A 26959-nucleotide genomic window follows, 5' to 3' on the forward strand; every position below is an offset into this window, starting at 1 on the left:
GATAAGTATATGATGCCTGATTGATTTTGGTCCTGTGGCCTTATCGGATCTCCTCTGATTTTGCCATTTCAGCCATATTGGCATCATGATATATGTGTTTTGCCATAGCCTATGTCTAAAGTTGGTTAAATGATCTCCGTTATGTTCTGCATGAATGGTTAGAGGCAACAGAAAGACATGATGGTCAATATCTACTTCACATGAGATTTATGGGAATTGGATGTACAAACTTGGCCAACCAAGACTGGGGATCTAATTTTTTTTTTACAAAATTACAGTTTCTTTTACAATAAGTTTCATGTAATTATGCATAATAATTTCATCCACAATGATGTAAGTGCTGGCGAAACATAAAACATTTTGCCTGATTTATGTAACAACACTATCCAATGTTAATGTTTTCCTCCTGAGGCCCTGAAAATTGATTCCAGATAACTCGACACTCATAAATGTCTTCAGGCAGCTGGAGTTCAACTTCACATTGTACATAGGCAGGCAGCACAGACTATTAATAAAAAGTCTACTTAAAACAGCTTTTACCCTATTCAGGAATGTTTCATTGTTCCTGTATGTGTTCGTTAAGTCAGCCCACTCTCTGTTTCCTCAGGAAGAGGCTTGGAGGGAGGAATGATTTCCGCATGGAGCCTGACCAAATGGAGGCTGGAGTGGGACACAGATGGAGGAAAATCATCTCACTGTGGTGATGGATTTGAATTACACAGCATTTTGCATTTGGGAAGGAAGTGAAGGAACCATAGTTTTAGTTGTGTAGTTAAAGTCAATGTTAAAATTAAAGGTACTGTATTAATCTGATTTCTGTAATAATCTTAATGCAGACCTCTCATTTGTGATGTGGAAAGTGAGAATGCTGTTTCAAATCTCTGTTTTTATGCTGGTTTCTGTTAAAAAAAAATCACAACCAGATGTAAACTATGTAGACTGACTGCTCTCTGGTGGTAAGTAGGAGAAATTGCATTTTCATATTTTGTGAAAAAAAAATGCGTGGGTGTCATGTGTTGTGGACTCTTGGCACCTGTACAGTAGATGAATTATACTTTGTCGTGGCCTTATACTGACAAGAATTTAGCATGCATGTTTGGAAAATTCTGCCAAGTGTGACGAAATATCTGTTCTGGTGCTCTAGTTTATTCACCACATTTGTAAAAAAAAAAAAAAAAAAAAAGTTCAAACGCTGAAACGATTCAGTTGTATTTTGTTAAGCAGCATGGAGTTGTCATGGAGAATTGTTTTTTTTTTTTTTTTTTTTTTAAGCCACCAAAGTCGAAGCCAAAAAAAAAAACGTGTTATATATTATGCCTCCGAAAATCTCACATTATTAATCATCTAAATTTGTCCTAATGGGACTTACAAAACAAAGAAACCAAGGGGACTTTTTTTCTGATTGACTATAGCAAGAGCCAATAGCATTTGAGTACGGACTGCAAGAGAGCATCTCATTGGTTGGATCGACTAAATTAATACGCCCCCTTTATTTTGTGAAGGAGACTTCAGAAACACCAAAGGAAACACCTCGCTAGTAAACAACACGATTGTCACATTTTATGAATTATATAGTGTTTATATTATCATGTACTTCATAATTTACTCGAATGAACTAGAATACCATTCATTGAGAGAAAGGAGATGAAGAATTATGGATCTGTACAAATGACACATCTTAAATGACATAACTTATTGAAACTTGTGTAGTTTTTTATTGTTGTTTTAGCTCGATAAAACTTTGCAGCGCACAAATGGAGGAAAGTAGCCTAGCTCTCCTTGGAAAACGCGATTATATCTCCTTAACTACTCCTTATTTATTTATTTTTTACGAATCAGTAGAGAGAATGATTCAGTCACTCACTTTTTTGCAACCTGGTGTAACGACGATCTGCAGAAACGGCCTCTGAATGAATCTTGTTAGTGAACAAATTCAAAAGACTCGATTCACTGAAGAATCAAAAGAGTGACAATATCCGTGTGTGAATATCTCTTTAAGAATGAAGCTGAAATTGGATCCTATCACCTTCACTTACAGACAGCCATCATTAACACACATTGGTTCACATCATCATCCCCAACATGCTCTCACCGTCGCGCGTTTATAAACCCAACACGCATCGCAGATTGAGATTATCATAAGGATCACCCGTTTTTGATATGAAATCATGCATTTCATATCGCGGAGAGAGGAGAATCTTACATGTGTCTGATTGACGGATTTTTATCAGCCCATGTTTTCAGACACCATGCACAAGTAACCAACAGACACGTTGATGAACAATAAGAGGTAAGCATATGGTTATGCGTGCACTGCTTTATATCAAGCAATATTTTAATGCACAAGCGTTGTGTTTTCAGCCAGCACTGCGGTGTGATGTGGCCTAAAGAAAGCAGCAGGCGTATTTGTAACAACACGAGTCGATTTCCGTACATCGCAATGTTTTTACAGAGCTTTAGTAGAGATGTGATTAAGTATTTGTTTGTTTGTTTGTGTTATCAGACGGTCAGTGCTGAATTACGGTCTTTGATGTATGTTTCGCACGCGCACATCTTCATAAAATGCTCATCTATGAACAAATGTAGTTACATGTATATGTGCATTTGTTGCACAAGCAATGCGGTTCAATGCAGTAGACCAGTCGGAGTTAAATGACCGACATTATTCACAAATGAACGCTAAAAAATACGTTTAAAAAACAAAATCTGAGTTTAATATTTATGCACTTTAAAAATGTGTTGTAGTCTAACTGAAGATAGATGTCAGTACTGAAGGGAAACATTTGTTCAGGTTTGCAACCAGAAAACCATTAATTTCCTCTGTATTTAATGGAAATGCTAAATGCAGCACACGTTTTGGTTATATTTGACATTTTTCATAAAAAAAAAAAAAAAAAAAAACTTTATTCCTGATTTTTAAAAAGTACTTTCTTCTGAGATATTTTTTACTTTCAGTTTTGAGAGCTATAATATGTGAGTAGTTTTCAAATACCAAATTAAAATAATAATAAAATAAAATAAAATAAATAAACATGCATTGTTGTTAGAAATGTTATAATAGTTTTGGAAAACGTTGATGCTATAATATATATTCGATTTGGGCTTTTATTTTTCAGGTTATACAAATCAAGCAATATAAAAATTATTTGACAATATTTGTAAAATGTTTTTTTATTTTTTTTTATTATTAGTTATGATTATGATTTAAATAAAAATATCTATGAATATAATTTTAAACAAAACCGTAATAAACCAAAATGATTATAGTAATTAAGGATTCTTCTTGCTAAACTGGAATATCCACCCTTTGACAAAGTCAAAAAGTCACTTTTTGACTTCGTCTCATAAAAAATAAAAAAAACACATAAAAAACATATATTATTATTATTATTTTTTTTAATGGAAATACTTTTTGTAAATAAATTTTAATACTTTTGTAAATAAATATTTCATTATTATTATTTATATACAAGTATATATATTTTATAGTATATCTAATTCATTAACTTAAAAAAAAAAGAAGGCTTGGAAACCACAATGTAAAAATGTAAAATTGTGGTTTCCATGCCTTAATTAAAAAAAGTAATCTAATACAATTTTGTTTCTGTATATTTATGTGTGTACTTTGTAGATTGTGGCTGGCTGCTTTTGCACTGCAGTTTCCTCAGGGGTTTAATAACTCATCTATTTAGCAGTCCATCCATTCTGCTCCTCTATGAGCCTTGCTTTGCCTGGTCAATCTTTCATTCAAAGCAGCACTGCTTCTCTTTAAAAATGATGCATTTGCTCAATGCACTAAAGCATGTCAGCAATGCAGCTTTGTCAGTGCTGTGATCTGCCACCCACATGACAAACCTGTACACCAGTATGGAAAGCAGGTTAATCTACCCAATCAGACATTTCTGCAACTGAAAGTTTTTACAGTTGGCTTTTTGTTTCTTAAACTGCATGTTCACAATGGAGATGCATGCACATGCAGCATGTGTTCATCTGTGAAAACTGCTGAACTTCCTGTTACCATTTTGCTTCATGACCTCGTTGGATGCCTGCCTTGCACAACAAGTGTGAACCTGTATAGGACCTTTAAATACCCTCACCTTTACCCCTCCTTTATGTGTGCATGTTGCTTATTGCTACATAAAGTACATCTAAATTTATTGGCTGCTGTTTTTTTTTTTTTACTCCTGTCACCCCATGAGGAGATGTGCTGATGTCACAGTCTGTTGGTTTAGTTGTTTGACCATGTTCTAAAATAATGCTGACTACAACTCAGTTGTTTTATAACCTCCTTAACGCTTTGTATTCTTTGTAGATTTTCAACCAGTTTTGTTACAGTGTGCGTTTCTCAGTGTTAACTGTATTGGTTGACAGATATGGATTTTGTGATGGCCGATGGCTGATAAAGCTGATATTTATGATATGCATACCATTTGCTGCAATGACATTTTGCATGTAAAAGTAAAAGACACTAACTATCAGTGCACTCGGTAATCTAGTAAGTTTTTGCACACTGGGAGTCATTTTCTTATAAAGATCAAGGCATATCAGTCTACCTCTAGTTACATGTACCATGATTCCGGTTTATTTTTCAGCAAAAATCCACAGGAATAAAAACAAAACGCATCATTTTGCATCATCTGGAAATCTTTGGTCAGTTTCAGGGATTTGCTCTCTGTTTTGTCTGGTCATGTAGCAGGAATTTTAAAATAGTTAGTTTTTTTTTTTTAAAAGCCTATCTTGACAGCGGTGAACTCCCTCGTTCAATTGTTCCAACTAACCCAACATAGACACATTGGCTGAACCAGAGGTATTATTTTGCGGTGGAACTACCTTGTTGTTGGCTAGTGTAGGGAGCCTACGTTTTGGTGCAGAAAACCAAAACTTTTGTGTAGCAATAGTGAGCAAGTTAAGGCATAGGATAGGAATGAGTGACTCATTTCCTGTGTGAAACTTGTTTTAATATATTTCTGCTCATATGCAGATCTTCATGACTGTTGGCTTGCTGTTGGGAGTCTACAGTTGTTGTGACACATAAAAACAGCAGAGACTCTCTCTGTATCCGGCAGATGACGGTTTAACTGCTACATCTGTCGTTAAAAATGTTGAGTGGACACTTATCATTTTTTAAATTTGTTTCTCCACTTAAAGTTTATAGTGGGATCTGAGTACTCTTCAGTGTAGATCGCCTTACAGCTAGTATGCAGACTAAAAGCCACAAAACTCAAATTTCGTGGATTTCAAAACCATATCAGTCTCTTCTCACTACACTCTCAGTGCAACGGGTGCATGCTTTGTATTTTTCTGTCCTTTGAACACTTCTAGCCTCAGGTAAGAGTGCCATTCATGTTTTCCATTAGCTGTTGTGGGCCAGAGGTCATGAAAGTAGATCAACAGGAGATGTTATGAGCATTTAGATGCCCTGTGAAAGATGTTAAACAATGCTTCCTTTTTGAGTTTTCTGGATATGTAAATTTTATGTACTGATAAGTACAGTATATTTCAAAGTATTGTTTTTTTTTTTAATGGTGTGTGTCTGTCTGTATATATGTGCATATGTAGACATATAATATGAATATGTGTGTATTTATATAAAATATTATATTTCTGTGATGCAGAGATCACCCCAAAATGAAAATTGTGGCATTAATCACTTACCCCCATGTTGTTCCAAACCCTTAAAAGCTCTTGGGAACACAATTTAAGATATTTTGGATGAAAACCTGGAGGCTTGAGACTGTCCCATAGACTGCCAAGTAAATAACAGTCAAGGTCCATAAAAGGTATGAAAAGTCATCGTCAGAATACTGTATCTGCCATCAGACGTGCAATCTAGGTTATAGGAAGCGACGGGAAAACGTTTTGTAAGTGAAGAAAACAAAAATAACGACTTTATTCAATAATTCCTTTGTCTCCTTTGTGTCACTCCATATCACCGTGCTGCGTGTGCTCTTCTGTGTCCTCAAAAAGTATACAAAAAGTGTTCCCGTCGCTTCATATAACCCAAATCGCACGTCTAATGGCAGATGGAGCTTTTATTTTGACGGCACTGAGAACGACAGCGCCAGAGCATACAGTGCTCACATTCTTTCTCTCTTTTTTTTTTTTTTTATTCAATAAATTTTTTACTGTCGTTGTTAAAGGGGTCATATGATGCTTTTTTTTTTTTAAGATCATTATTTTGTGTATTTGGAGTAACAGAATATCTTGACATGCTTTAATGTTCAAAAAACACATTATTTTTCAAATACTGTACATTATTGTAGGTCCTCTATGCCCCTCCTCTCTCAAATGTGTTGTTTTCTACAAAGTCCCTCCATCCTACAAGAACAGTCTGCTCTGGTTGGCCAACTGACACAGTGCATTGTGATTTGGCCGAACACCACAAGCACTCGTCAGAAATGTAACACCTCTTTCCACAATCACAAGCTTCATCTTTCTAAATAAATGTAAAGACTGTTAATAATGTCCTTAGATTTACCATCAGATCAAGCCCGATTGAGGAACAGAGTCGCGTGACAGACACAGTGATGAAGCTTGTATGTGTTTGCAGTACACAAGCCACGGACAGTTAAGACAGCTGACTCTACTATGTGACAGTCTCTCTCTCTCTCTCTCTCTCTCTCTCTCTCTCTCTCTCTCTCTCTCTCGTGCTTTCGTCTAGATACACACAGCATCTCCCTGACATGACTGCTTTAATACTAACTGCGATTTCTGAAACCACACCTTTTTTCTTTATAAATATTTATATTTAATATAAATATTAAATATAAATATTTCCACTTAGTGACGTAGACATGGGGGCTGTGTTTGAATGAGCCATTTTAGGGGGTGTTCCGCATGGTAGAGTCTTAACTTTGATAAAGAATATCTCTTTGGATTTGGGACTTTAGTCTTTGCAACTTTACAGATCTTAATTATGCACCAAGAGCTTGTAACACTCCAAAGAGAAAGGAACAGTTTTAATCACATCATATGACCCCTTTAACAGTTCGGTCTAATTAGGATAGAAGTCTGCCTAATGATCCGATAGAACGGTTAAACAAAGGAGTTAATGTTTACAGAGTGTATTATAACGATTGCTTTTAGTAATAGAAAGGCAAACATTATAATACTTTCTTGTCTGCCGTCAGCATTAAGCAAATATGCATTTATATAATTTAAAGAAATCTTTGAATGGCTAATGAATATTTAATTTCACAAACCTTGCAAACTCAGTCGAATCCAGCTGTGAGATCTTATGAAGTGTGTGTTTTTATCCAGCATGATCGCGTGTTCTCAGTGTGACGATTGGTCCGTGTGAACTGTATGCTCTAAACTTTAAACTCATGATTTTAAATTATGCTGCACTTTATGCATCTGCCCACTATCATATTTGTTTTCTCTGTGTTTTGTATGTGAAATTAGTGTTACCTTGGCTTTATTTGAAAAATATGATTCCCAATTCACACAGACTGAGTAATACTGAGTGCCCTGTTGGTTAAAGTGTTTACTTCCTTTTTAATTATATTCTTATTAAATATTTATAAGTGAGCAATACTTTGTCATCTAAAGTATGTTTATTTTAGACATTAGTATTTTTTTAATCAATCCATTTAATCCATTATTTCAGTATTTTTTTTTTTTTTTTTATTAATAATAAAAAATTAATTATATCTGCTTTATATTGGCTATCGCCCCCCTGCTTTCCAAGATATGCATTGACAGTCAAAAAAACATTGGTCGACCACTAATAAATAATATAATATATCAGCAGTTAAAGAAGAATAATTGAATTAAGTGCTTGTCTACAATAGGTTTACTCAAGAGGCACTCGGTTCAATCCAGTTGTTAAAAAAGTTGTTACTGGGGTGGTACAGTACATTTTCAGAAAGTACACCTTTGTACTTTATTTACCCCTTAAGGGTGCATACTGGTACCTTAAAAATATATATGTTTGTACCTTTTAGTAAGAAGAGGTGAATGAGATCTATGTCTTTTGTTCTTTATGCTTATTCACTCCTGCTAGACCCAGTTGAAACTCTGATTATTTTGTCCCAAGCTTTATCATTATGGATCACTGCTTTCTATCTATGTGCTTCAAAGGGGACAGACTTGTTTTTCTGGTGCGCTGTGATGGCAACAGACTGTAAGAGGAACTGTACGGGGAGAAGCTCGACATTTAGATCCAAGCTCAATATGATCCGTGCATACAGTACTTGACTATCAAGTATTGCACATGGTGTCGTTTATGACAACAGAAGCCTGCTAGTACAGTTGTACATCCTGATTGTGAGACATATCTGAGGTTTTGGACTGTTTTGGAAAGGTCAACAGACCTTGCATCACACCTAGCAGCATTAATAATAACCAGTGATGCTTTAAATAAAGTCAGAGAGGACTGATATTGTGACCGTTCCCACAGCCTGTATTAGTTTATGGGTTTCAGATAAAGGTGGGCTTTGCGTCACCTCTTTTGTTTCTCATTGCTAACACGTTAATGGCAGAGGGCATGTCTGTTAAACATTTACCTTACTTTTCTACTGAAACTGTCCTTTCCGTTTCACAGCTTTCCGTTGTTATTTCAACAGGACGATGATATGCATGTCTTTCTGTAAAGCGTCGTCAAGTGTTTTTAATATTACTCTTTCTATTGCAGTGGGGTCAGGTGGCCATGGACCCCTTCAGCCAGCTGATCCTGCTCATCTCGGTGGTGAGTTTTTGCATCTTCCAGTGGCTCTTTCACAGCGTGAGCCCATGGGCATCATCCAGAATCAGCCCTGGCTTCCTCAAACTCACCCACAAACAGAAGATCGAATGGAACTCAAGGTACAGAAACACGTTTTGTCATCTTGGACTAGTTCTGCATTTTCTCTTTGGATGCATTACCTTATCATGTTCAGTGTTTAAGTACAAAGGAGTAATTGTAAGCTGTACGTGTTTGATTGAATGAGTCATTTGTTTAGGAATTGGTCTACACAGATTCATTAAAAGATATGACTCAGTTCATTTGGGAACTCAGTTCACATAGACGTATCTAGTTGCACTATATGTTTGATTTGCTAAAAAGATCCATCTCAAAAGACTCATTCGTTCAGGAATCGTTTGGAAATTGGTTGCACTGTATGGTTTTGATTCATTAAAAAGAATTGGCTTATAAATAGTCATTTGTTTAGGAATTGGACTACGTCGGTTGCACTTTGTGGTTCTGATTCATTAAAAAGAACTCACTCAAAAGACTAATTAATTTGGGAATCATTTAGACAATTGGTTGCACTGTTTCTATCTGTTTTACTTAAAAGATCCGGCTCAAAAGAATCATTAGTTCAGGAATCATTTGGAAGACAAGTTGAACTGTATGGTTTTGATTCACTAAAAAGAACTGGCTCATAAGGAGTCATTTGTTTAGGAATCGGACTACACCGATTGCACTGTGTGGTACTGATTTATATATAAATATCAAAAGACTAATTCATTTGGAAGACTGGTTGCACTACATGTTTTTGATTTACTAAAAACAGCTGTCTAAAGAGTCATTTGTTAAGAAATCAGATTACACTGGTTGTACCATGTGGTTCTGATACTTTGAGAAGAACTGGGTCAAAAGACTCATACAGTGCAAAAAATGTCTAAATGATTCCTTAACAAATGCTTTTTGCTCATTAGAGTCATTTGATTTGGAATTGTATTGGTCAAATAGTGTGGTTTTGATTGACTCAAAAGACTCAGTCGTAACTAAGACATAACCAAACACCAGTCCCACACGGTGTATTTTTCTGGTTCACTAAAAAATAATAATTTGTTTTGGAATCAAATTGCACTGTTCTATTTCACTAAAAGGAACCTACTCAAAAGATCAAATCAGAAATTACTTAACCTGATAACTGTCACTCACGTTTTTGAAGATAGACTTGAATGTGCATGATACAAACCTAAATTTTTATATTTCATGACTGAAAACATTTTGTAACATGATTGTGATGTGCCATTCACATGGTAATGCAATGTCTGATTTTAAAATGGGTTTTGAAGGATGAATTTTGAGATTTTATGTTTTCAAGTGATGTATAACTTCTGATGATTTCTAAAATGTGATAGAGAAAAAGGCAACGAGGAAGTCTTTTTTTTTAAACAAAGGTCAAAGCTTCTTTTGTAATGTAGATTTCTGAGGGTGCACACTTGTCATAAATTGATCTATTACTTTTCCTACATAATTTTTAACAAAAAATATTGGTATAATATATATTTGGGAGTCTTAGACCTTTCCAACGATATATAGTTTGTCAAGATTAGATTAAATTTGATTGTAATATAGTATAGTCAACGTAGGTGTCCCGTATACGGGAGGATGTTTTATGGGAGAAGCAAACCACTGTTAACACTGCCGTCGTGCTATAAAACCTATCGCTTTCTGTGTCTCTGCAGGACTGTGTCCACGCTCCACGCTCTGTTGGTAGGCCTTTTCTGCCTCTACATCCTGTTCTTCGATGAGGCTGTCAATCAGGACCCCGTATGGTGAGCACTTTGCTGTTAAACAGACTGGTCACAACTCATTCAGAGCATGCTGGAAAAGCGCTGCTCTTTAGAGACGAGCAGGATGCTTTCAGTTACTATTTTAAAGTGATCTTGTTGTAAATCTCAGTGCCTTCTCCTCATCTTTACCACAACAGGGGAGATCCTACTCTGGTGAAGATAAACGTGAGCATTACTACAGGCTACCTCATATCTGGTGAGAGATGATGGCAGATATCTGAAAGTGTTTGGAGTGCTGCATCATGCATTTAAATGCAAAATATTATGGGGACAGTTGAGGGTTTATTGTAATTTTTAGTTACATTTTTTGTACTAATGCTCCTGATTGCAATTTAGCGGGTTTTTAGTAGATTGACTTATTTAAATTGTTGGTTATCCAATTTTCAACAAAGAAACCCCTCTCTAGAAACATTTCACCATCTCTGTGACCATTTTAACCTGGTTACAGATGATTCTGTAAAATGTCTATTATAATATTATGCTTTTGAAGAATTATTTTTCTTTTTTTTAAAGCTTTTTGCACTTGGTGATTATTGAGGTTTGCTTTTAATTATTATTATTTTTTTTCTATTTCGAGTTGTAATTTTTATTTTTATTTTTGTCATTAACTTGTTACCAGTTATTAGACCAATATATTTGGATCTGCCATCTCTGACCGATACCCGATTCAAGAAAAATGGCATTATCGGAGCCGATACCGGATTTGAATATCGGATTGGCGCATCCATATGTAATGTTAAAATTTTCTCAAATGATAAATAAAATAAACCAAAATAACACAGGTACCATATTTTCCGGGCTATAAGTCGCACTTTTTTTCATAGTTTGGCTGGTATAGTTAGGTGCGACTTATTTATCAATTTATTAATTTGACATGAACCGAGAGAAATGAACCAAGAGAAAACATTACCGTCTCCAGCCACGAGAGGGCGCTCTATGCTGCTCAGTGCTCCTGTAGTCTACACTGAAGACATACAGCGCCCTCTCGCGGCTGGAGACGGTAATGTTTTCTCTTGGTTCTAAATGAATGCGACTTATAGTCCAGTGCGACTTATATATGTTTTTTTCCTCGTCATGACGTATTTTTGGACTGATGCGACTTATACTCAGGTGCGACTTAAAGTCCAAAAAATACGGTATACAGTGTTGGCAGAGGCTTTATGGAATCCTCTGAAACAAGGTAAAGATGACCACAGAGAAAAAGTTTGTTTTGCAGATGTCCGTAGATCAGTGTTTCCTTGTGATATGTTGGAATATTATAGGTTGGCCATATTATTAGTAGTTCTATGAATGTATTAATCACCGTTATAGCAGTGTTTTCTGACTCTTCTTGCCTTTTCTGTGTTTTTCAGATCTGCTGCTTATATTTTACTATTGGAGAGCAATAGGAGACAAGTTTTTTGTAATCCACCACCTGGCAGCATTGTATGCTTACTACTATGTACTGGTGAGTCCCCTGTTGTCCCGTAACAGAACATGCAGGCAAGATGGGAAAGAGACAATCAAGAGTGAGCAGTGGTAGTGTCAGGTGTGCAGCTGGTGCTGAAAGCTCTGTGTCCCCTGGCTGATGATCCACCACACGAGAGCGATCGCTAAACCATAAACAGAGGAACAGGATGGTCAGAAGGATTTGTCCCTGTACATGAAATTCTGAAACCATTCTGATCGGTCATTTCTGTAGTATTGCAGGCAAATCGCAGTATTTTGTTGCCAAATGTGTTTGGATAATAACATAGATAATTGCTAGTTTAATGTTTCTCATTTCAATCTGTTTTTTTTTCTCCGCATAATAATTTAAACTCATCTTTTGCCCGTTTATTTATTTACTTATTTTTAATTGCATTTATGTGTTTGTGTATGTATTTATTTATGCATTTATTTATTCATGCAAATCGCTGTGTAATAAGTAGGATAATGGACTGTCAGCCAGTTTTTATGGCAACATAAACCCCATCATGGTGAAACCAGATTTCTCTGTTGGAGTTTATTTACCAGTAATGACAGACTGACTGTACATTATCTTAAATAAATGTCCAGGAAATACTGTAGAAAGAACTGCATCCTGTCATTCTAGTCTAGCGACCTTCTTTGGGTATTTTTAACAAGATATGTAACCTGTGGACGTCTCTGAATGTTCAGATTCTGAGTTCATTTTCCTTTGTTTTTAAATGTAGTATGCAAAGGCTTCGTTTGTAGATTATTTATTTATTTATTTTTTAATATTAAGGATAAATCATGTGGTTGACTAATCATCCAGCAACTAACTTGTTGGTAACCAAAGTGAGGTTGAATAGTTAATCAAAAAAGCTTTATAAACAAAACAGGCGCTTTAATTACCATCTTGATTACATGTCATTCATGATTTATTAGTTTGCAAAGTACAGCTGTCTTGGAAAATGTTCTTTTTACAATTTTTGAAGCATCATCATTGCATAAATGCATTTAGACTGATGTTTAAAAGTAAGTTTAAAAGCTAGACCAACTTTGAAAGCTTTTATGCTTTTTGAGATTGAGGCTTTCTGTCGTGCTCTGTCTAGTTAAGAACACAATTGCACCTCTTATTTAAACCGCTCTTAAGAAACATGTTTGTTTTGTGCATCCCTATATAGAATATTCTTTGTTTTTGGTTTAAAATGGTTTCTAGATGGTTGCAGTAAGCAGCCCAGATCTTTTACCACTACACTACACCACTGAGGCCACTACTGTTCACTCTTGGTTCAGTTGGACGGTTACCCTCTAGGTCACCAAGTTCTGTAGCTGATTTTGATGATGATGATGATGATGATGATGTGATGATGGTATTTTTTGCATGGAATGCTCATTGACTGTTATGCAGAAGTCCATTCTCTCCTCTTCAACTCTGCCTCACTGACCCGCCTTTAGCAACTCCATCGGTCAGTTCTGGCTGGCTTTCAGCCCAAACTGCACCAGATTGGATTGTGTGCATGTGTTGATGCTCGCTGTTCCTTTGGTGCTTCTTGGAGGGTTTCCTGTGTGCATGCTCTGATACCTTCCCCTGCTTTGAGCCGATCTTCCTCCTATAGTCTCTCTACTAAAACAACTCCTTCTAACAAACAAACTCAACTGCAGGATGAGTAACAGCGAGAAAGCACTCATTTGTTGGGCTGTGTCAAGATGCTCCACACTCACAATATGAGAAGGTTTTGCTTAATAACAGGTTGATCTGGTCCTCAGCTAAATTCTGAGTAACTACGCATTTAGTTTACATGTTGCACAAGTTATTACTCATTCCTTTTGATAGAAATTATTCAGAAATTAGTTATGAAATGAAACTAAACCTTTAGAATAGCATCGGTTGATGCTCAGTTGTTTGGCATGAGTCATTCTGTAAAATGGGTACCTAAAACGGTGATATTTAAAAGGGTCATGTGATGTTACTAAAGAGAACATTTTGTGTATTTGATGTAATTAAATGTTTATGTGGTTTAAAGTTATAACAAAAAAAAACTATTTTCGACATACTGTATATTATTGTTTCTCCTCTGTGCCTCACTTTTCTTAAACATCAATTTTTAGAAAGCTCGTCATTCTGAAAAGTGAGGTGTGCTCTGATTGGCCAGCTATCCAGTGCGTTGTGATCTGGTCGAATGCCTCAAGCATGTGACAGAAATGCTATGCCCCTTGTCATACTGTGATGCGTGCATCCAGTGGGGACATAATTACTGATTATAATGACTTGGACTTCGACGCGATAACAGACACATACAAAATGTGCAAGCAGGGGAAAGCGAAGACTGGAATTGAGAACTGCTGCTCAACACACGAGTTTGAATCATCAGTGGCAAATCCATTACAAATGTAAACGAGTCAGAAGCGCTAGGATTGTAGTCTTCTCTCCTAGGATCAAGAAACAGTCCTCCATAAAATGTGCTGCGTAAATCTGAATATTTGGATTGAACTGTTCTGGAACAGTGTTGTAAATACAACTTAACCACCGATTTCTAGTATTTTCCCCTTTGGAAGACCAAATGAGGTATTTTCACTATAACGAAACAGCGTCTCTATGAAATGGTGATGGTGGCAGCAGCGAGAATCAAAGTTGCGCCTTCTTTCTTTGCATGAAAATTTGGGCGTCGTTATAGAAACACTTACCACATTGTGACATAAACATGTGGGGGCGTGTTTAAACAAGGCATTTTAGGGGGCATGGATGAGTCTTAACTTTTATAAAGAATATCTCTTTGGATTTGAGACTCTAGTCCAGGGCTATTTAAATCTCGCCCTGGAGGGCCGATGCGGTGCAGAGTTTGGCTCCAACCCTAGTCAAACACCCCTGAGCATGCTAATCAGCCCTGCTCTAGTCTTTGCAACTTTAGGGATCTTATGTATTCACGAACAGTTTTTAACACTCCAAAGAGAAAGGAAAACTTGAAATCGCATCATATGACCCCTTTAAAGTCACGATCTGTAATGTTTTAACTATTTTATATATGTTCTTAATAGGCATTTTATTTTTATTTAGTACTGACCCGAATAAGATATTTCACATAAAAGACTCTTACATATAGTTCACAAGAGAAAATAATAGTTGAATTTATTTTTCCAGCATCTTTTGCGTATTTAAACCTTTTTTTAACATTGACTGTATGATTTTGAGATCCATCTTTCACACTGAGGACAACGGAGCGACTCGTACCCAAGTTTTACAAAAAAATGTCCGTCACTGAAGCTCCAGAAGGAAAAAAGATGCATTAAGATCCAGGAGATTTTATATATATGTATTAATGTGTATGTGTATATATTTATATGCTTTGTAATAAGTACACATGCTACTGAATGAAATGTTAACTTAAGTTAACTTTTTAAAAGCTGTTAATTGTTAGTCATTAATGGGTAATCCTCACGGTATGAACTGACATGGTAACATGTTTTCTCGGTCATGCTTGCACACTATGTGTTTAACAAATGCATGAATGGGGAAAAAAAGCAAAACAAGGGTGTGATCGAATATACTGTATTAGATTATTTTTAATTCAGTAACACATATATTGTTCATACAAATACGTACAACAGAAACTCAAAGGGCACCTGTTATGTAGAAAGACCATGACAAATTATTTTTGATGGCCTAATTAATTGTCTTGGTTGGTTCATTTCTATATATATATATATATATATATATAAATAAAAAATCCTAAAAATGCATCTGGGGCAGCGACTTTTGATATTAATGGCTTTATTGTTGCTTACATACCCTACAGTTACCTTGCAGTGATTTAATGCAACTTTGAGGATCGCCTCAAACCTGAACGTGCATTTTGTTGTCAGGATGTAGACCATACTGTCACTGGTCACTTTAATGACTGCCATTTCCAGCCTTTTTTGTAAATTATTATTACAAGATAATAGGTGTACTGTAACATGGAGCTGGAAGTCTTCCGTCAGTTCTCGTGAGTAATTAAGTCTGTCGTTGGAAATGTCATTCGTTGTTATTGTTTCCTGTGTTTAGAATGCTATTAGCGTTAAAAGCAGAACGTTTAAGTGTCTTTTTGTTAATTATTGTCTTCTTCCCAGGCTAAATTATAATATTCGCCTTATTTTTATTATAAGCATAATATACCCCATCAGTCTCTTCAGTGTTTAATAACTGTGCTTCATTTTAAGAGCATTTCTCTAAATTTAGCACTGACATGTGACCTTTAAATATTCTATCAAACTGTAAGAGGCTTTTTTTTTGTTTGTAGAATAAAATCAAATTGTCAGTGTCATGCGATTTGTTTCTCATAGTGCATGTCCAGCGAGTCTTAAATGGTGTTGCTGCTTCTGTGTCGTTCTTTCTTTTTGCATTTTTTTTTCTCCACCTTTTTTTTTCTTTTTTCTTCCAAGAATCTGTCTGTCAGTCTGTCTCTGTTCCACCTAACATGACTTCTTAAATAACACAGCCTCACTTCCTCTGACCAGCGAAACCCTTCATGCAAAAACTACCAGTGTCACTGTTAGTCGGGTTTAGAGATGAGGGACATAGGCTTGGCTGATCTAGATGGACTCTCTCCTGTCTTGTCTGCTGTCCTGCTGTTATGGAACTCTGAGCAGTTACTAAAGCCCAGTTACAGTATGGACTTACCAGTACCTAGGAGTACCAGCATGCATCTGCTAGCCAACCTGATTATTTTTTTTTATCCTTGATTTTATACGTTTTGCAGTAAGTATGCTAATATGTGTTTTAATTGCAGCCCTCAAGGTAAGTGTGTTATCGAGATGCCAAATGTTTATTTTCTTGCTAGAGGAATGATAATGCCAAACTGGTTTGGAGAGGAATATTTCATTTAGCAAGAAAAGGCTATTAAAGGCTTCTTTTCTGACAAAACGTGCATGGCTGACCATTGCTGCACTAATACAGTGGGATCAAAGAGTATAAGACCACATTAAAAATCTGGGACTTTTTCTTTATTTTATCCTAGAAATAAAGTATTAGTGTTTTGGAAACATGTAAATAATGTATAATGTTAATAACATAAAAAAATGCTTAAAAATGAAATTTGACATACTTTTTTCACCCTCAAGTTTTTTTCAAACCTGAATTTTTCTGTAAAAAAATAAATAAATAAATAATAATAATTATAACATATATATATATATATATATATATATATATATATATATATATATATATATATATATATATTAGTCATTTTTTTTTCCATATTATGGAACTCGATGACTGTCAACTGTTTGCTTACCAACATTGTTCAAAATATAAAATTTTGTGTTTGGAACAGATTGAGGGTGAGTAAATGATATTTTATTTTTAATTTTTGGCTGAACTATCTTTTTAATATTCTGAACTATTTCTAAGTCATAATCAAATATCTGTGACATTGACCATGTGAATGTCTTTGTTTGTTTGGTTAGATTGCTTCCACTGTAGCACAACATGACTTTATTTTATTTACTATCTATATTTAATATATAATAATTAATTTCAATCATTTTAATTTGTTGTGAAGAATTCACAATAGAATATTTTTCACTAGTGGTATCAGACATTTGGACCCCACTGTATGCGCCTGACAATATGTGGATTATTTGAAATGTGGGTTGTTATGACTGAAAGCACAGTTTTGGTTTCTAATTTCATAATTAACATTGTTAAAATCATCCTATTATCCATTTATAATAATTCAGGGATTTTTAGTAAATCAGTCTAATTATCATGCATTCTTCTACTCCATAAATGGATGCAATTTTACTTAAAAAATTGTAAGTCATTTATAACCTCTGCATATTCACTGAACATAACAAACTAAATATAGACAATAAATATGGAGGGACATTATTTGATCTAAATATAAATCCTATATTAATAGAATAACTGTCCATGCAACCCTTTTTCTATTATCTACATTTTTTTTGTTTACTTTGCTCTTTTGTTATGTCTGTCAGAGTGAAGTATCATAATTCAGCACTGAAGAAATTATTGTGGGTTCCTGACAGCAGGAGATATTGAGCCTGCTGGAGCTGATTCATGAGGCTGTGAATTTCTAAAACTCGTCTCTGTGTCATAGTTTGTTTGTTCTATACCTTGTGTTTCCAGGGTCAAGGAATGTTGCCTTATTTTGCTAACTTCCGTCTGCTTGCAGAGTTTTCCACACCATGTGTAAACCAACGGTAGGTATTTGGCTGATTAAAGCACAAAATATTTAATGGGTGAACTTTGTAGTTTCCCCCACCATGTCTTGAAACCATTAACGGCAATAAGAGATCTGAATTATCACTATTTACTTTGTGTTTCTAGTTTTATTGTGGATTCATTATTATGGTTTAAAATTATTAGCTGTAGTATCATGGCTTAACATGTCCTTACTATAACATTTCCAGCATTGTTCATTTATTTTATTGAATTTTTTTTAACCACCATTTTGTTTTTTGTTACTTTTCTTACTAAAAGTAAAAAACACAGACAGAAGCAAAGACAAACTGTACACATTTTATTTATTATTTAAAGTGGTGCTGGAGTTTTAACCAAAAATTTCATTGTGAGTTCCCCCAAAAATGTAAATTGGCTGAAAATGTACTCCCATTCAGGTCATCCAATTAATGTAGATGAGTTTGTTTCTTCATCCGAATAGATTTAGATAAAGTTAGCGTTACATCACTTGCTCACCAATGGATCCTCTGCAGTGAATGGGTGCCGTCAGAGTGACAGTTAACTCACTGATCAGTAACAGCTGATAAAAACATCACAATAATCCACAAGTAATCCGGCCCACTCCAGTCCATAAATGTCTTGTAAAGTAAACGTAATCGTGTGCATATATTTAATGTTAGATATTTATTACAAACTCACTACTTTTCACTTCACAAGACATAAATTGATGGAATGGAGTGTTGTTGATTACTTGTGTATTATTGTGATGTTTTTATCAGCTGTTTGGGCTCATTCTGATGGCACCCATTCGCTGCAGAGGATCCGATGGTTAGCGAGTGATGTAATGCTAATTTTTTGTAAATCTGTTCCAATGAAGAAACAAACTCGTCTAAATCTTGAAAAGCCAGAGAGTTAGCAAATTTTCATTTTGAGTAAACTATTCCTTTCAAATGCCATTTTGTGTTTTAAAAAGAAATTACACAAATTAATGCTGTGATGGTACTGTAGATCATTTACAGCATGTCACTTTGCTCAACTGTGTTTTCCAGCTGGTTCTTTGAAGTATTAGGTTACCCCAAAGTCTCCAAGCCCAACATGGCTAACGGGGTACTGATGGCGCTCGTTTTTTTCCTGGTGCGGATCGCCGTCATGCCAGTATACTACAGTCGAATGTGCTCAGTGTATGGCACAGAAGCCTTCTACAAGGTCTCGTTCGGCGGCCGTAGCGCTTGGATCTTCTCCAGCATCTGCCTGGACATCATGAACGTGATGTGGATGCATAAAATCGCTCGTGGCTGCTACAAAGTCCTGCGTTCCAGTAGGAGATCCAAACTTGAGATCCAGGAGAACGGAAAAACTAATTGAGCGAAAAGAAAGGGCATTTGAATTTTACACCAGTTGCTTACAGACAGGGTCATATTAACGGTCAACATGGGACACTATGGTGCGATAATGACCGCTAAAGACTTTGAAAACCACCCCATAGCAATATTTAACAGAGTTAAGATCTGAAACTCTGACGAAATGTCAAATTGAGATCTAGTACACCAGAAAAGACTGGCCACCCACTTTTATTTTGTGTTTGTTTTGAAACTACACCAAAAAAGAGCAAACGATGCACTGTTCGAGTTCACCGGCTGAACTGTATTTTAACCATGTTTTGTTTTCATTTTAAACTGTGGGCATGTAAACCACATTATTTTTTTTCATCAAAGTTCAGTCCCTCGCTCTCAATCACTGTACTGTGCAGAGGGGCCAAGCGATCAGTCACCTGATGTACACGTTTATTTCAAAGCCGCGTATATTGTGAAAGATTCGTCCACACAACTGCACTGCACTAAACGAGGAAAATTGTCAATCTGGATCAGTGTACTCAACAAGAATCTCTTGGAAAGTTGATGTCACATATTTGTGATGTATTAGATATTTTATCGAATGCACCGAGATCCAACTGTTAAATAGGCGAAATATTTTATATATACAAGATATGAGCATTGATGCATTGTGATCGCATTAAATGAAAACGGTTTACACTCGCTCCAGATTCTGTTCAGATGTCGCTCCGTTCCCATGAAATGGATGTCACACTTTGTTCACACTGTACAGTTAACTGCATGCGGAGATGTTGTTCTCTGAATGTTTGCATTGTACATAGAAACTTAATTGAACATACGGAAATTATTTTAATTACGTTGGTGTACAGTGTTTCCAATCAGTACTTAACCTAATTTATCGATTATGATTTGGGAATGCTTTTAAAAGGAAGAGTGTAGCTCGTGAATGTTCGAAGACTTCTCAACGTTGGGTGGTTTTCCTGCATTGCATCTAATTTATTCAACCAGTTTTGGGTTGGGACAGCATGATAATGTTTGTACGGCATATTTATTTTTTTAATGGAAGCATATAAAATTGGTCAATGTATCGGAGTAAATAAACAGCATATAATAGAATTCACATTCACGGTAATACTTTTATGAATTCATTTTAAAATTCATTGTCAACTATGTATGACGAATTTAGTGTAGATACTCTAACTGTACACGGATGCTCAATGGCGGCACAGATGTGAGCGCATGAGTTTTGATTTAAAATGTATGAAAGAAAGTTTAATATGGCTAACAGCAATTTGCGTGGAAACAACAACAAAAAAGTTGTTCTGTTTTTAATGAACTAAGTACTTGAATTTTTAAATGTTATTCTGAGAGCCAGACCTATGAAGGATTGTCTTTTACCTGCACGAGATCTAAAAGAATCCATGTTTTCTTTCTTTTATATTCAATCACGCAATGCCTTTTTTTGTTTTGTTAAATAAACATCTTTTATTTACTTGTCTTTTACCTGCACGAGATATAAAGGAATCCACATTTTCTTTCTTTTTTTGTGTTCACTCGCTCAATGCCTTTTTTGTTTTGTTAAATAAACATATTTTATTTACTTGTCTTTTTGTGTCATTTAGTGTAATTTTGTACCACATGGTTCTTTGTAGGGTCATTTAAGAATGTAAAAAAAGTCAAAAGGAAGAATTGTTGTTCTTAATTGTACGTTTTAAGTAAATGGTGGCACACACCCACAGTCTCAATAACATTATGAAAAAACGCCCAGCTGTCTGAACAGACATGAATTATAACACTGTACAAGAGTAATCTGAAACAAGCAAAGGAAAATACGGGAAGAGTCAATTCAATGTAAATTATCTTTCAGAACCTTGCAGGTCATCCAACCCTGAATTATTATTTTTTAAACAGTTAAATGCCATTTAGGATGTCTTATATATATTGCCTATATATATTTTAGTCAAAACAATATTGAATTTTACTTTTTTACTCAAATTCCTTTCAATACATAAAGATCCAAACTTTCAGTGTTCATCATTGTTTTAATTATGGAATGTCTAGATGCACAATATCATGACTGTGTATTTGTATTACTGTTGCGTTCCATATACAAATGTCACTGGAACTGTTGCCATCTAAAGGTTTACATTTGTTACTTCGGTGACCACAGGGATCTTGAAGGAAAGTGCATGTACCTGAGGAATGAACATGTTTATTCTTACACGTGTCTTAATTTTTCACTTGCGTTATGCCATTTGCCTCAATAAAGCAATATGTTCATTTTGATTCATCATTATTTTGTGTCTTCTTTTTAGTTTATTATAATTATTTATTACTTTATTGCATCAAACAGAAAAAAAGAGCTTAATGGACGTAGGCCACCCAACGGCTCTGAGACTATCTAGCAAGCTTTCTCAATGCAATTGATATTAATGAGCTACATGCTCTTCCCGCCCCGCCCCGCACGCAGTGCATGTCGGGTGAACCGGAAGTAGCCGTGCACGTTGACATTGCGGAGCGTCCGATCCTCGAGACACGGAAAGGTGAGTTATGCCGTCATATTTGTAAACCTTTAGTGATCGATATTATTACTAGTGGTGGGCAGAGCGAGGCTTCATGAAACACTGAAACAGTTGAAGCAAAGTGCCGTATTTGTTTCGAGGCTTCGAAACTTTACCGACACCCGTCTCCACGGTGACACCTAGTGGCCAATTGCCCATGTTATCTGAAACAACTTTGACAACAAGCCATTTAAAAATAAATAAAAATATTTTGTTTTCGTTAATGTGGTGATATTTTAAAATCCTATATCATAATAATAACTAGGTTATTTTGGTCATGAAAAATGAATAAAACAAATAAATCCACAATGGTCTAATTTGTTTTTTTTGTTTTTTTTAAAGATTTTTATTCAAAAATATTAATTGCTCTGCTGTGGAAGGGCTTAGCCTACTTCTTTTTTTACTGATAATTTCTCCAGCCTTAGAAAAAATCCTCTCACAAGGGACACTTGTTGCTGGCATGCATAGATATTTTTTAGCAAGGACATACAAATGAGGAAAAATCACAGCTCTCTCTTTCCAGTAACTTAGTGGATCATGGGTTCTTGGCAAAAATGCATCTTTTAGGTACTTTTTAACTTCTACTGTGGCATCTGCTGTGGCACTGTGTATCGCCTGTGTGGTTTGTTTCCGCCCCTGTCAATCAAACGCAGACTCGGCAAGCGTGCCACCTGTCGGTCGAGACACTTATGAAACGCGCAGAAGCTTCGTTTAGCCATAGTCACGTGACATGGGTGTTTTGAATCACAGTTCGGAGCAGTGTTTCGAAACATCTACGCTTCGGGATCTCGACACTGTGTCGAAACGTTAGTTTCGCGTCAGCCATCCCTAATTATTACATCAATATATATAAAAAACTGGTTTCCGTTTAATGAAGGTGTCTTTTAGAGGAATGTGTTGTTTGATGCTCAGTGATATTGCTTTACATTACTGTGTATGAATGATGTTGTATAACCTATTTTGTTAACTCTTCGCTTTTGGGACTGGTAAATGTTACATTAAAAAAAAAATACAGTACATAAATGATCAAAACTATTTATTTCAGCTGTACTCTCACTGACAGTATAGCATGTTAGCCTATGTATTAAAACATTACGTTACTTAACGTAAACCAGCATGCAGAGTTGTTCTGAATCTCTATGACGTATAATAAATATATTTTCAAACAATCACAATTGTCACCAGCTGCTAATATGACCATACAAGACCATAAACATATATTCACCTGAAGCCTTGTGATAAATTTGTGTGACGAAAAATATATTTTTGCATAGATTCAAATATGGTACATCAAATTGCCTCACATCATGTTTTATTAAATGTAACGTTATATAGTCTGTTTTTGTGATATAAGTCAGTATTTTGTTGGATTAGGAATGACATGAGGGCGAATAAATTATACATTTTATGAAAGAAAACAGCATTGAAGTAATGATGTGACAGTATCTACTTGATCTTCAGTTTCAGGATTGGTGTTCATCATCATGGGTGCATCCGTATCCAATCTTCCCCCAACTCTTCTAGCAGAGTCTGCAATGTCAGCGCCTCATTTTGGTGGGGCGTCCCCACCCCCTGGGTGTCCCATGCATCAAGAGCCCCCTAAAAGTGAGTAATGCACCATTTGTTAGCAAGAGCTTGATATCAGTAAATTAATGATAATGTGTAATATAAACCCAGGCTCTCCGCCTCCTGAGTGCCCGATGCATCAGGCTCAGACGCCACCGGCCGGCCCAGCGCATCAGGAGAGAGCTTATGAGTTTGTTGAATGTCCCATGAGAGCTTCTGAAGGAACCATTGATCCCGCAAACATGGTGAGCTGGGCATCCCGTCAGTAAGAAGACGCTCTTTGAGATTGTTTTTGGCTTGTGTGTGTTAATTTTGCTTTTTTTCCCCACAGATGTCCCCTCCGAACCAGGTGCCCGCCCCGGACCAGCCGTTTTCTCTGTCAGTGAAAAGAGAGGAGTCTAAAATCCCACGTTCAGGCACAGGCCAGAACTGGGTCTATCCTTCTGAACAGATGTTCTGGAATGCCATGCTGCGGAAGGGGTGAGTTTACTTTAATGTCTCATTTCCTAAATCCATGTTTTACAACCACACAGGTCCTGTTATATTTTGGAGAGCTCTGTGTGGACCAGTTATGCCATTTGGCTTAGCTTCAGGAAGCCTGTGAGCGATGTAATTTGATTACCTAGATAGAAAAAAACAGCACATCATTCCCCAAGACCAAGAAACTCCAACTCCACACGGCATACAAATAGATCTGTTGAAATAGAAAAAGTTGTTTTTAATGTTTTAGAAATAAATCTCTTATGCCCATCAAGGCTATATTTATTTAAAAATCTAAATACCCATAAAAACAGTAATATTATGAAATTAATATTTAACATTTTTGTTTTCTATTTGAATATATTTTAAAATGCAATTTATTCATGTGATGCAAAACTGAATTTTCAGTATCCATTACTCCAGTCTTCAGTGTCACAAGATCCTTCAGAAATGTCCTTACTGCCACATTTGATCAATTTAATGCATCCTTGCTGTATAAAAGAATGAAGTAAAAAAATAAAATAAATACTGACCGCAAACTTTTGAATGGTAGTGTGCAAATAAAGCCATAAGTGTATAACATAGTCAATTAAAACAAAAAAAGGAATATACAGTAATATGGATATTTATTTTAGATGTAAATGTTTTCTTGTTTTTATTATTATTATTAATGTATTATTATATATGATTTACTTTATTCTTGCTTTATTCGTGCAAGGTGTTACTTCATATTTTGGTAGGCAAAAATTGGTAGGAATATTATTTATTTTTTGCGCCTAATGTTCGAGGTGTGCCTATGATTCCTTCAAATGTTGTCTAGACAGACGGCACACTACGTTTTTAACGGAGCTATTGTTTTGATACTGTTCAGAAAAGACACACACATTTTGGAAGGAAAATCTGTCTTTTTTTAATGTTGTTGTTCTGAATTGTTATAAATAGCTAATTGCTGTTTGTTGTTTTGCTAGGTGGCGCTGGAAGGATGACAGTCTTGCTCCAGAAGACATGACCAATATAATTCAGATCCACAATCGTAACAACGATCAAGCCTGGCAGGAAATCCTGAAGTGGGAAGCGCTGCATGTCAGGTGACTGCAACACAACTCTCACTTTCACATGACCAATGACTGAGAGCATGCTGTGTTTAAATGTGTGTTTTGAGCAAGGATGCATTCAATTAATAAAAAAAAAATATGTATTTATTATATTAATTCATTCATCCTGATAAAGTACTACAGGACTAAATGACATTTCAAAATATATTAAAATATGAAATGTTTTTTTTTTTTAATTGTAAGAATATTTCACTATATTTACATGTAAAAAAAAATCTAATAAACAGCCTTGGCTAGTATAACAGACTACATACTGTATTACAATGTGTTCAAGATTAGTCTTTATATTGTTAGCAGAAATAATGGTGACTGATAATACAGTAACTTTTGATGCCAAAACACATTTTAATGAGATGAAAGCTACATTATCATCTCTGTAGACGTGCTGCTGTCAGATAAGCGAGATATGTGATAATATTGTGTTTGTCGCCTTCTGTTTGTCATTTGATGGTCGCTGGCAGTGGGATCTGCATTGATTCTACAAACTGCCTCTTGTGCAAGAATCATCGTAGCGCTGTCGATTACTGTTCATTTCAAACACACCTTTGTCTCTGGCAGTGAGTGTCCCTGTGGTCCATCTCTGAAGAAATTCGGGGGCAAAGCCAAAGAGTTCTCGCCCAGAGCCAGAATACGTCATTGGATGGGGTGAGATGTAACTGTAAATCCCAAAAGATTATTTTTAAAAAGCTGCAGAGTGCTTGATTTCTCTCCGTTAACTTTTTCTGTAGATATGAATTGCCTTTCGACCGACATGATTGGATCGTAGATCGTTGCGGAAAGGAAGTCCGATATGTCATTGACTACTACGATGGGGATATTAATAAAGACACCTACCAGTTTTCCATCTTGGATGTGCGTCCAGCCATCGACTCTCTAGAGGCTGTCTGGGATCGGATGAGGGTGGCCTGGTGGCGATGGACATCATAGACTCCATCACAACACAGTTTTAATATTTCTGCACCACTATAAGACATCACAGACTATTTGGTACCAATATAATATGATGTGTGTGCTCAACTTCATTGAGTTCTGACTGTTGACATGAATCTTAGCAAATTATTGCACACTGAAGGACTTAAAGGTTCACACTGAGGGACTTAAAGGGAGTGTTCTCTATTGGAGAGCACAATGAATCAGTGTTTTTTCTTCTGATGAGGTTCTGAATTCATCATCCTCTAGCGGTTTTTCCTTTTCTGCTTTTTGAGTGATGTTTATCAAACTGGAAAGCTTGCTATCTGGTCTTATTCAGAGATTAAACATCCTCTGGTTGTTTTTCTCTCGCAAAGGCTGATTGAGTGTTTTAGTTCATGAAGAGAGCGGTTGGCAGCTGTTAGAATTGTAGCCAGTGGTTTGGTGGTCTTCCCTTTTGAATGTCATTGATTTTGATGAAGCATATGAAATAATCTGTTCCTCTTCCATATTCATCTGGCTGTTGGCTTTAAAATGATTTGATTTCTTGTACCTACTGTTTGGGTTCATGTATTTTGTTCAAACGGCTTCATTATTGTGTGTGTGTGTGTGTGTGTGCGCTAAAGTGTTGCTAAGTATGTTATCTTTGAATGAAAGTGTTTCTGAAATATTTCCCCCCGTTTTCTCTGATTAAATGTCATTTGTTTTAAATCTGACCTGCATGAAAAAATTATTATTCCAACTTCCAAAAGCTGATTATTGAGTGTTTTATTTCATGTGGAGAACGATTGTAAGCTGTTAGCATTCAGCTTTGCAAAATGGTTCAGCGGTCTTTGGTTAGGAGTATAATTGATCTGACGAAGCATATTGTTTTTA

The 26959-nt window shown here is 35.8% G+C and overlaps 2 protein-coding genes across 3 annotated transcripts; both read left to right on the forward strand.

Moving 5' to 3' along the window:
* Positions 1-1941: 1941 nt before the first annotated feature.
* Positions 1942-21741, forward strand: LOC113093826 (transmembrane protein 56-B-like). 2 transcript variants are annotated; one of them, XM_026259393.1, is made up of 7 exons: positions 1942-2290; positions 8636-8805; positions 10402-10491; positions 10647-10705; positions 11862-11956; positions 18065-18138; positions 19168-21741. In XM_026259393.1, exons 2-7 carry the CDS (start codon positions 8651-8653, stop codon positions 19481-19483), a joined length of 789 nt encoding a protein of 262 aa, XP_026115178.1. In that variant the 5' UTR covers positions 1942-2290; positions 8636-8650; the 3' UTR covers positions 19484-21741. The 2 variants fall into 2 exon arrangements, with proteins under 2 accessions (XP_026115178.1, XP_026115179.1); XM_026259394.1 differs by lacking the exon at positions 1942-2290 and adding an exon at positions 5061-5328.
* A 153-nt stretch (positions 21742-21894) lies between these two features.
* LOC113093825 (cytochrome c-type heme lyase-like) lies at positions 21895-26834 on the forward strand. The gene is made up of 7 exons (XM_026259391.1): positions 21895-21995; positions 23475-23618; positions 23691-23824; positions 23911-24059; positions 25028-25147; positions 25733-25819; positions 25903-26834. The coding sequence occupies exons 1-7, from the start codon at positions 21926-21928 to the stop codon at positions 26099-26101; spliced, it is 903 nt and encodes a 300-aa protein (XP_026115176.1). The 5' UTR covers positions 21895-21925; the 3' UTR covers positions 26102-26834.
* The last annotated feature ends 125 nt before the right edge of the window (positions 26835-26959 follow it).

The sequence above is a fragment of the Carassius auratus genome, unplaced genomic scaffold, assembly GCF_003368295.1.
Source record: "Carassius auratus strain Wakin unplaced genomic scaffold, ASM336829v1 scaf_tig00215163, whole genome shotgun sequence".
Classification (NCBI taxonomy): Eukaryota; Metazoa; Chordata; class Actinopteri; order Cypriniformes; family Cyprinidae; genus Carassius; species Carassius auratus.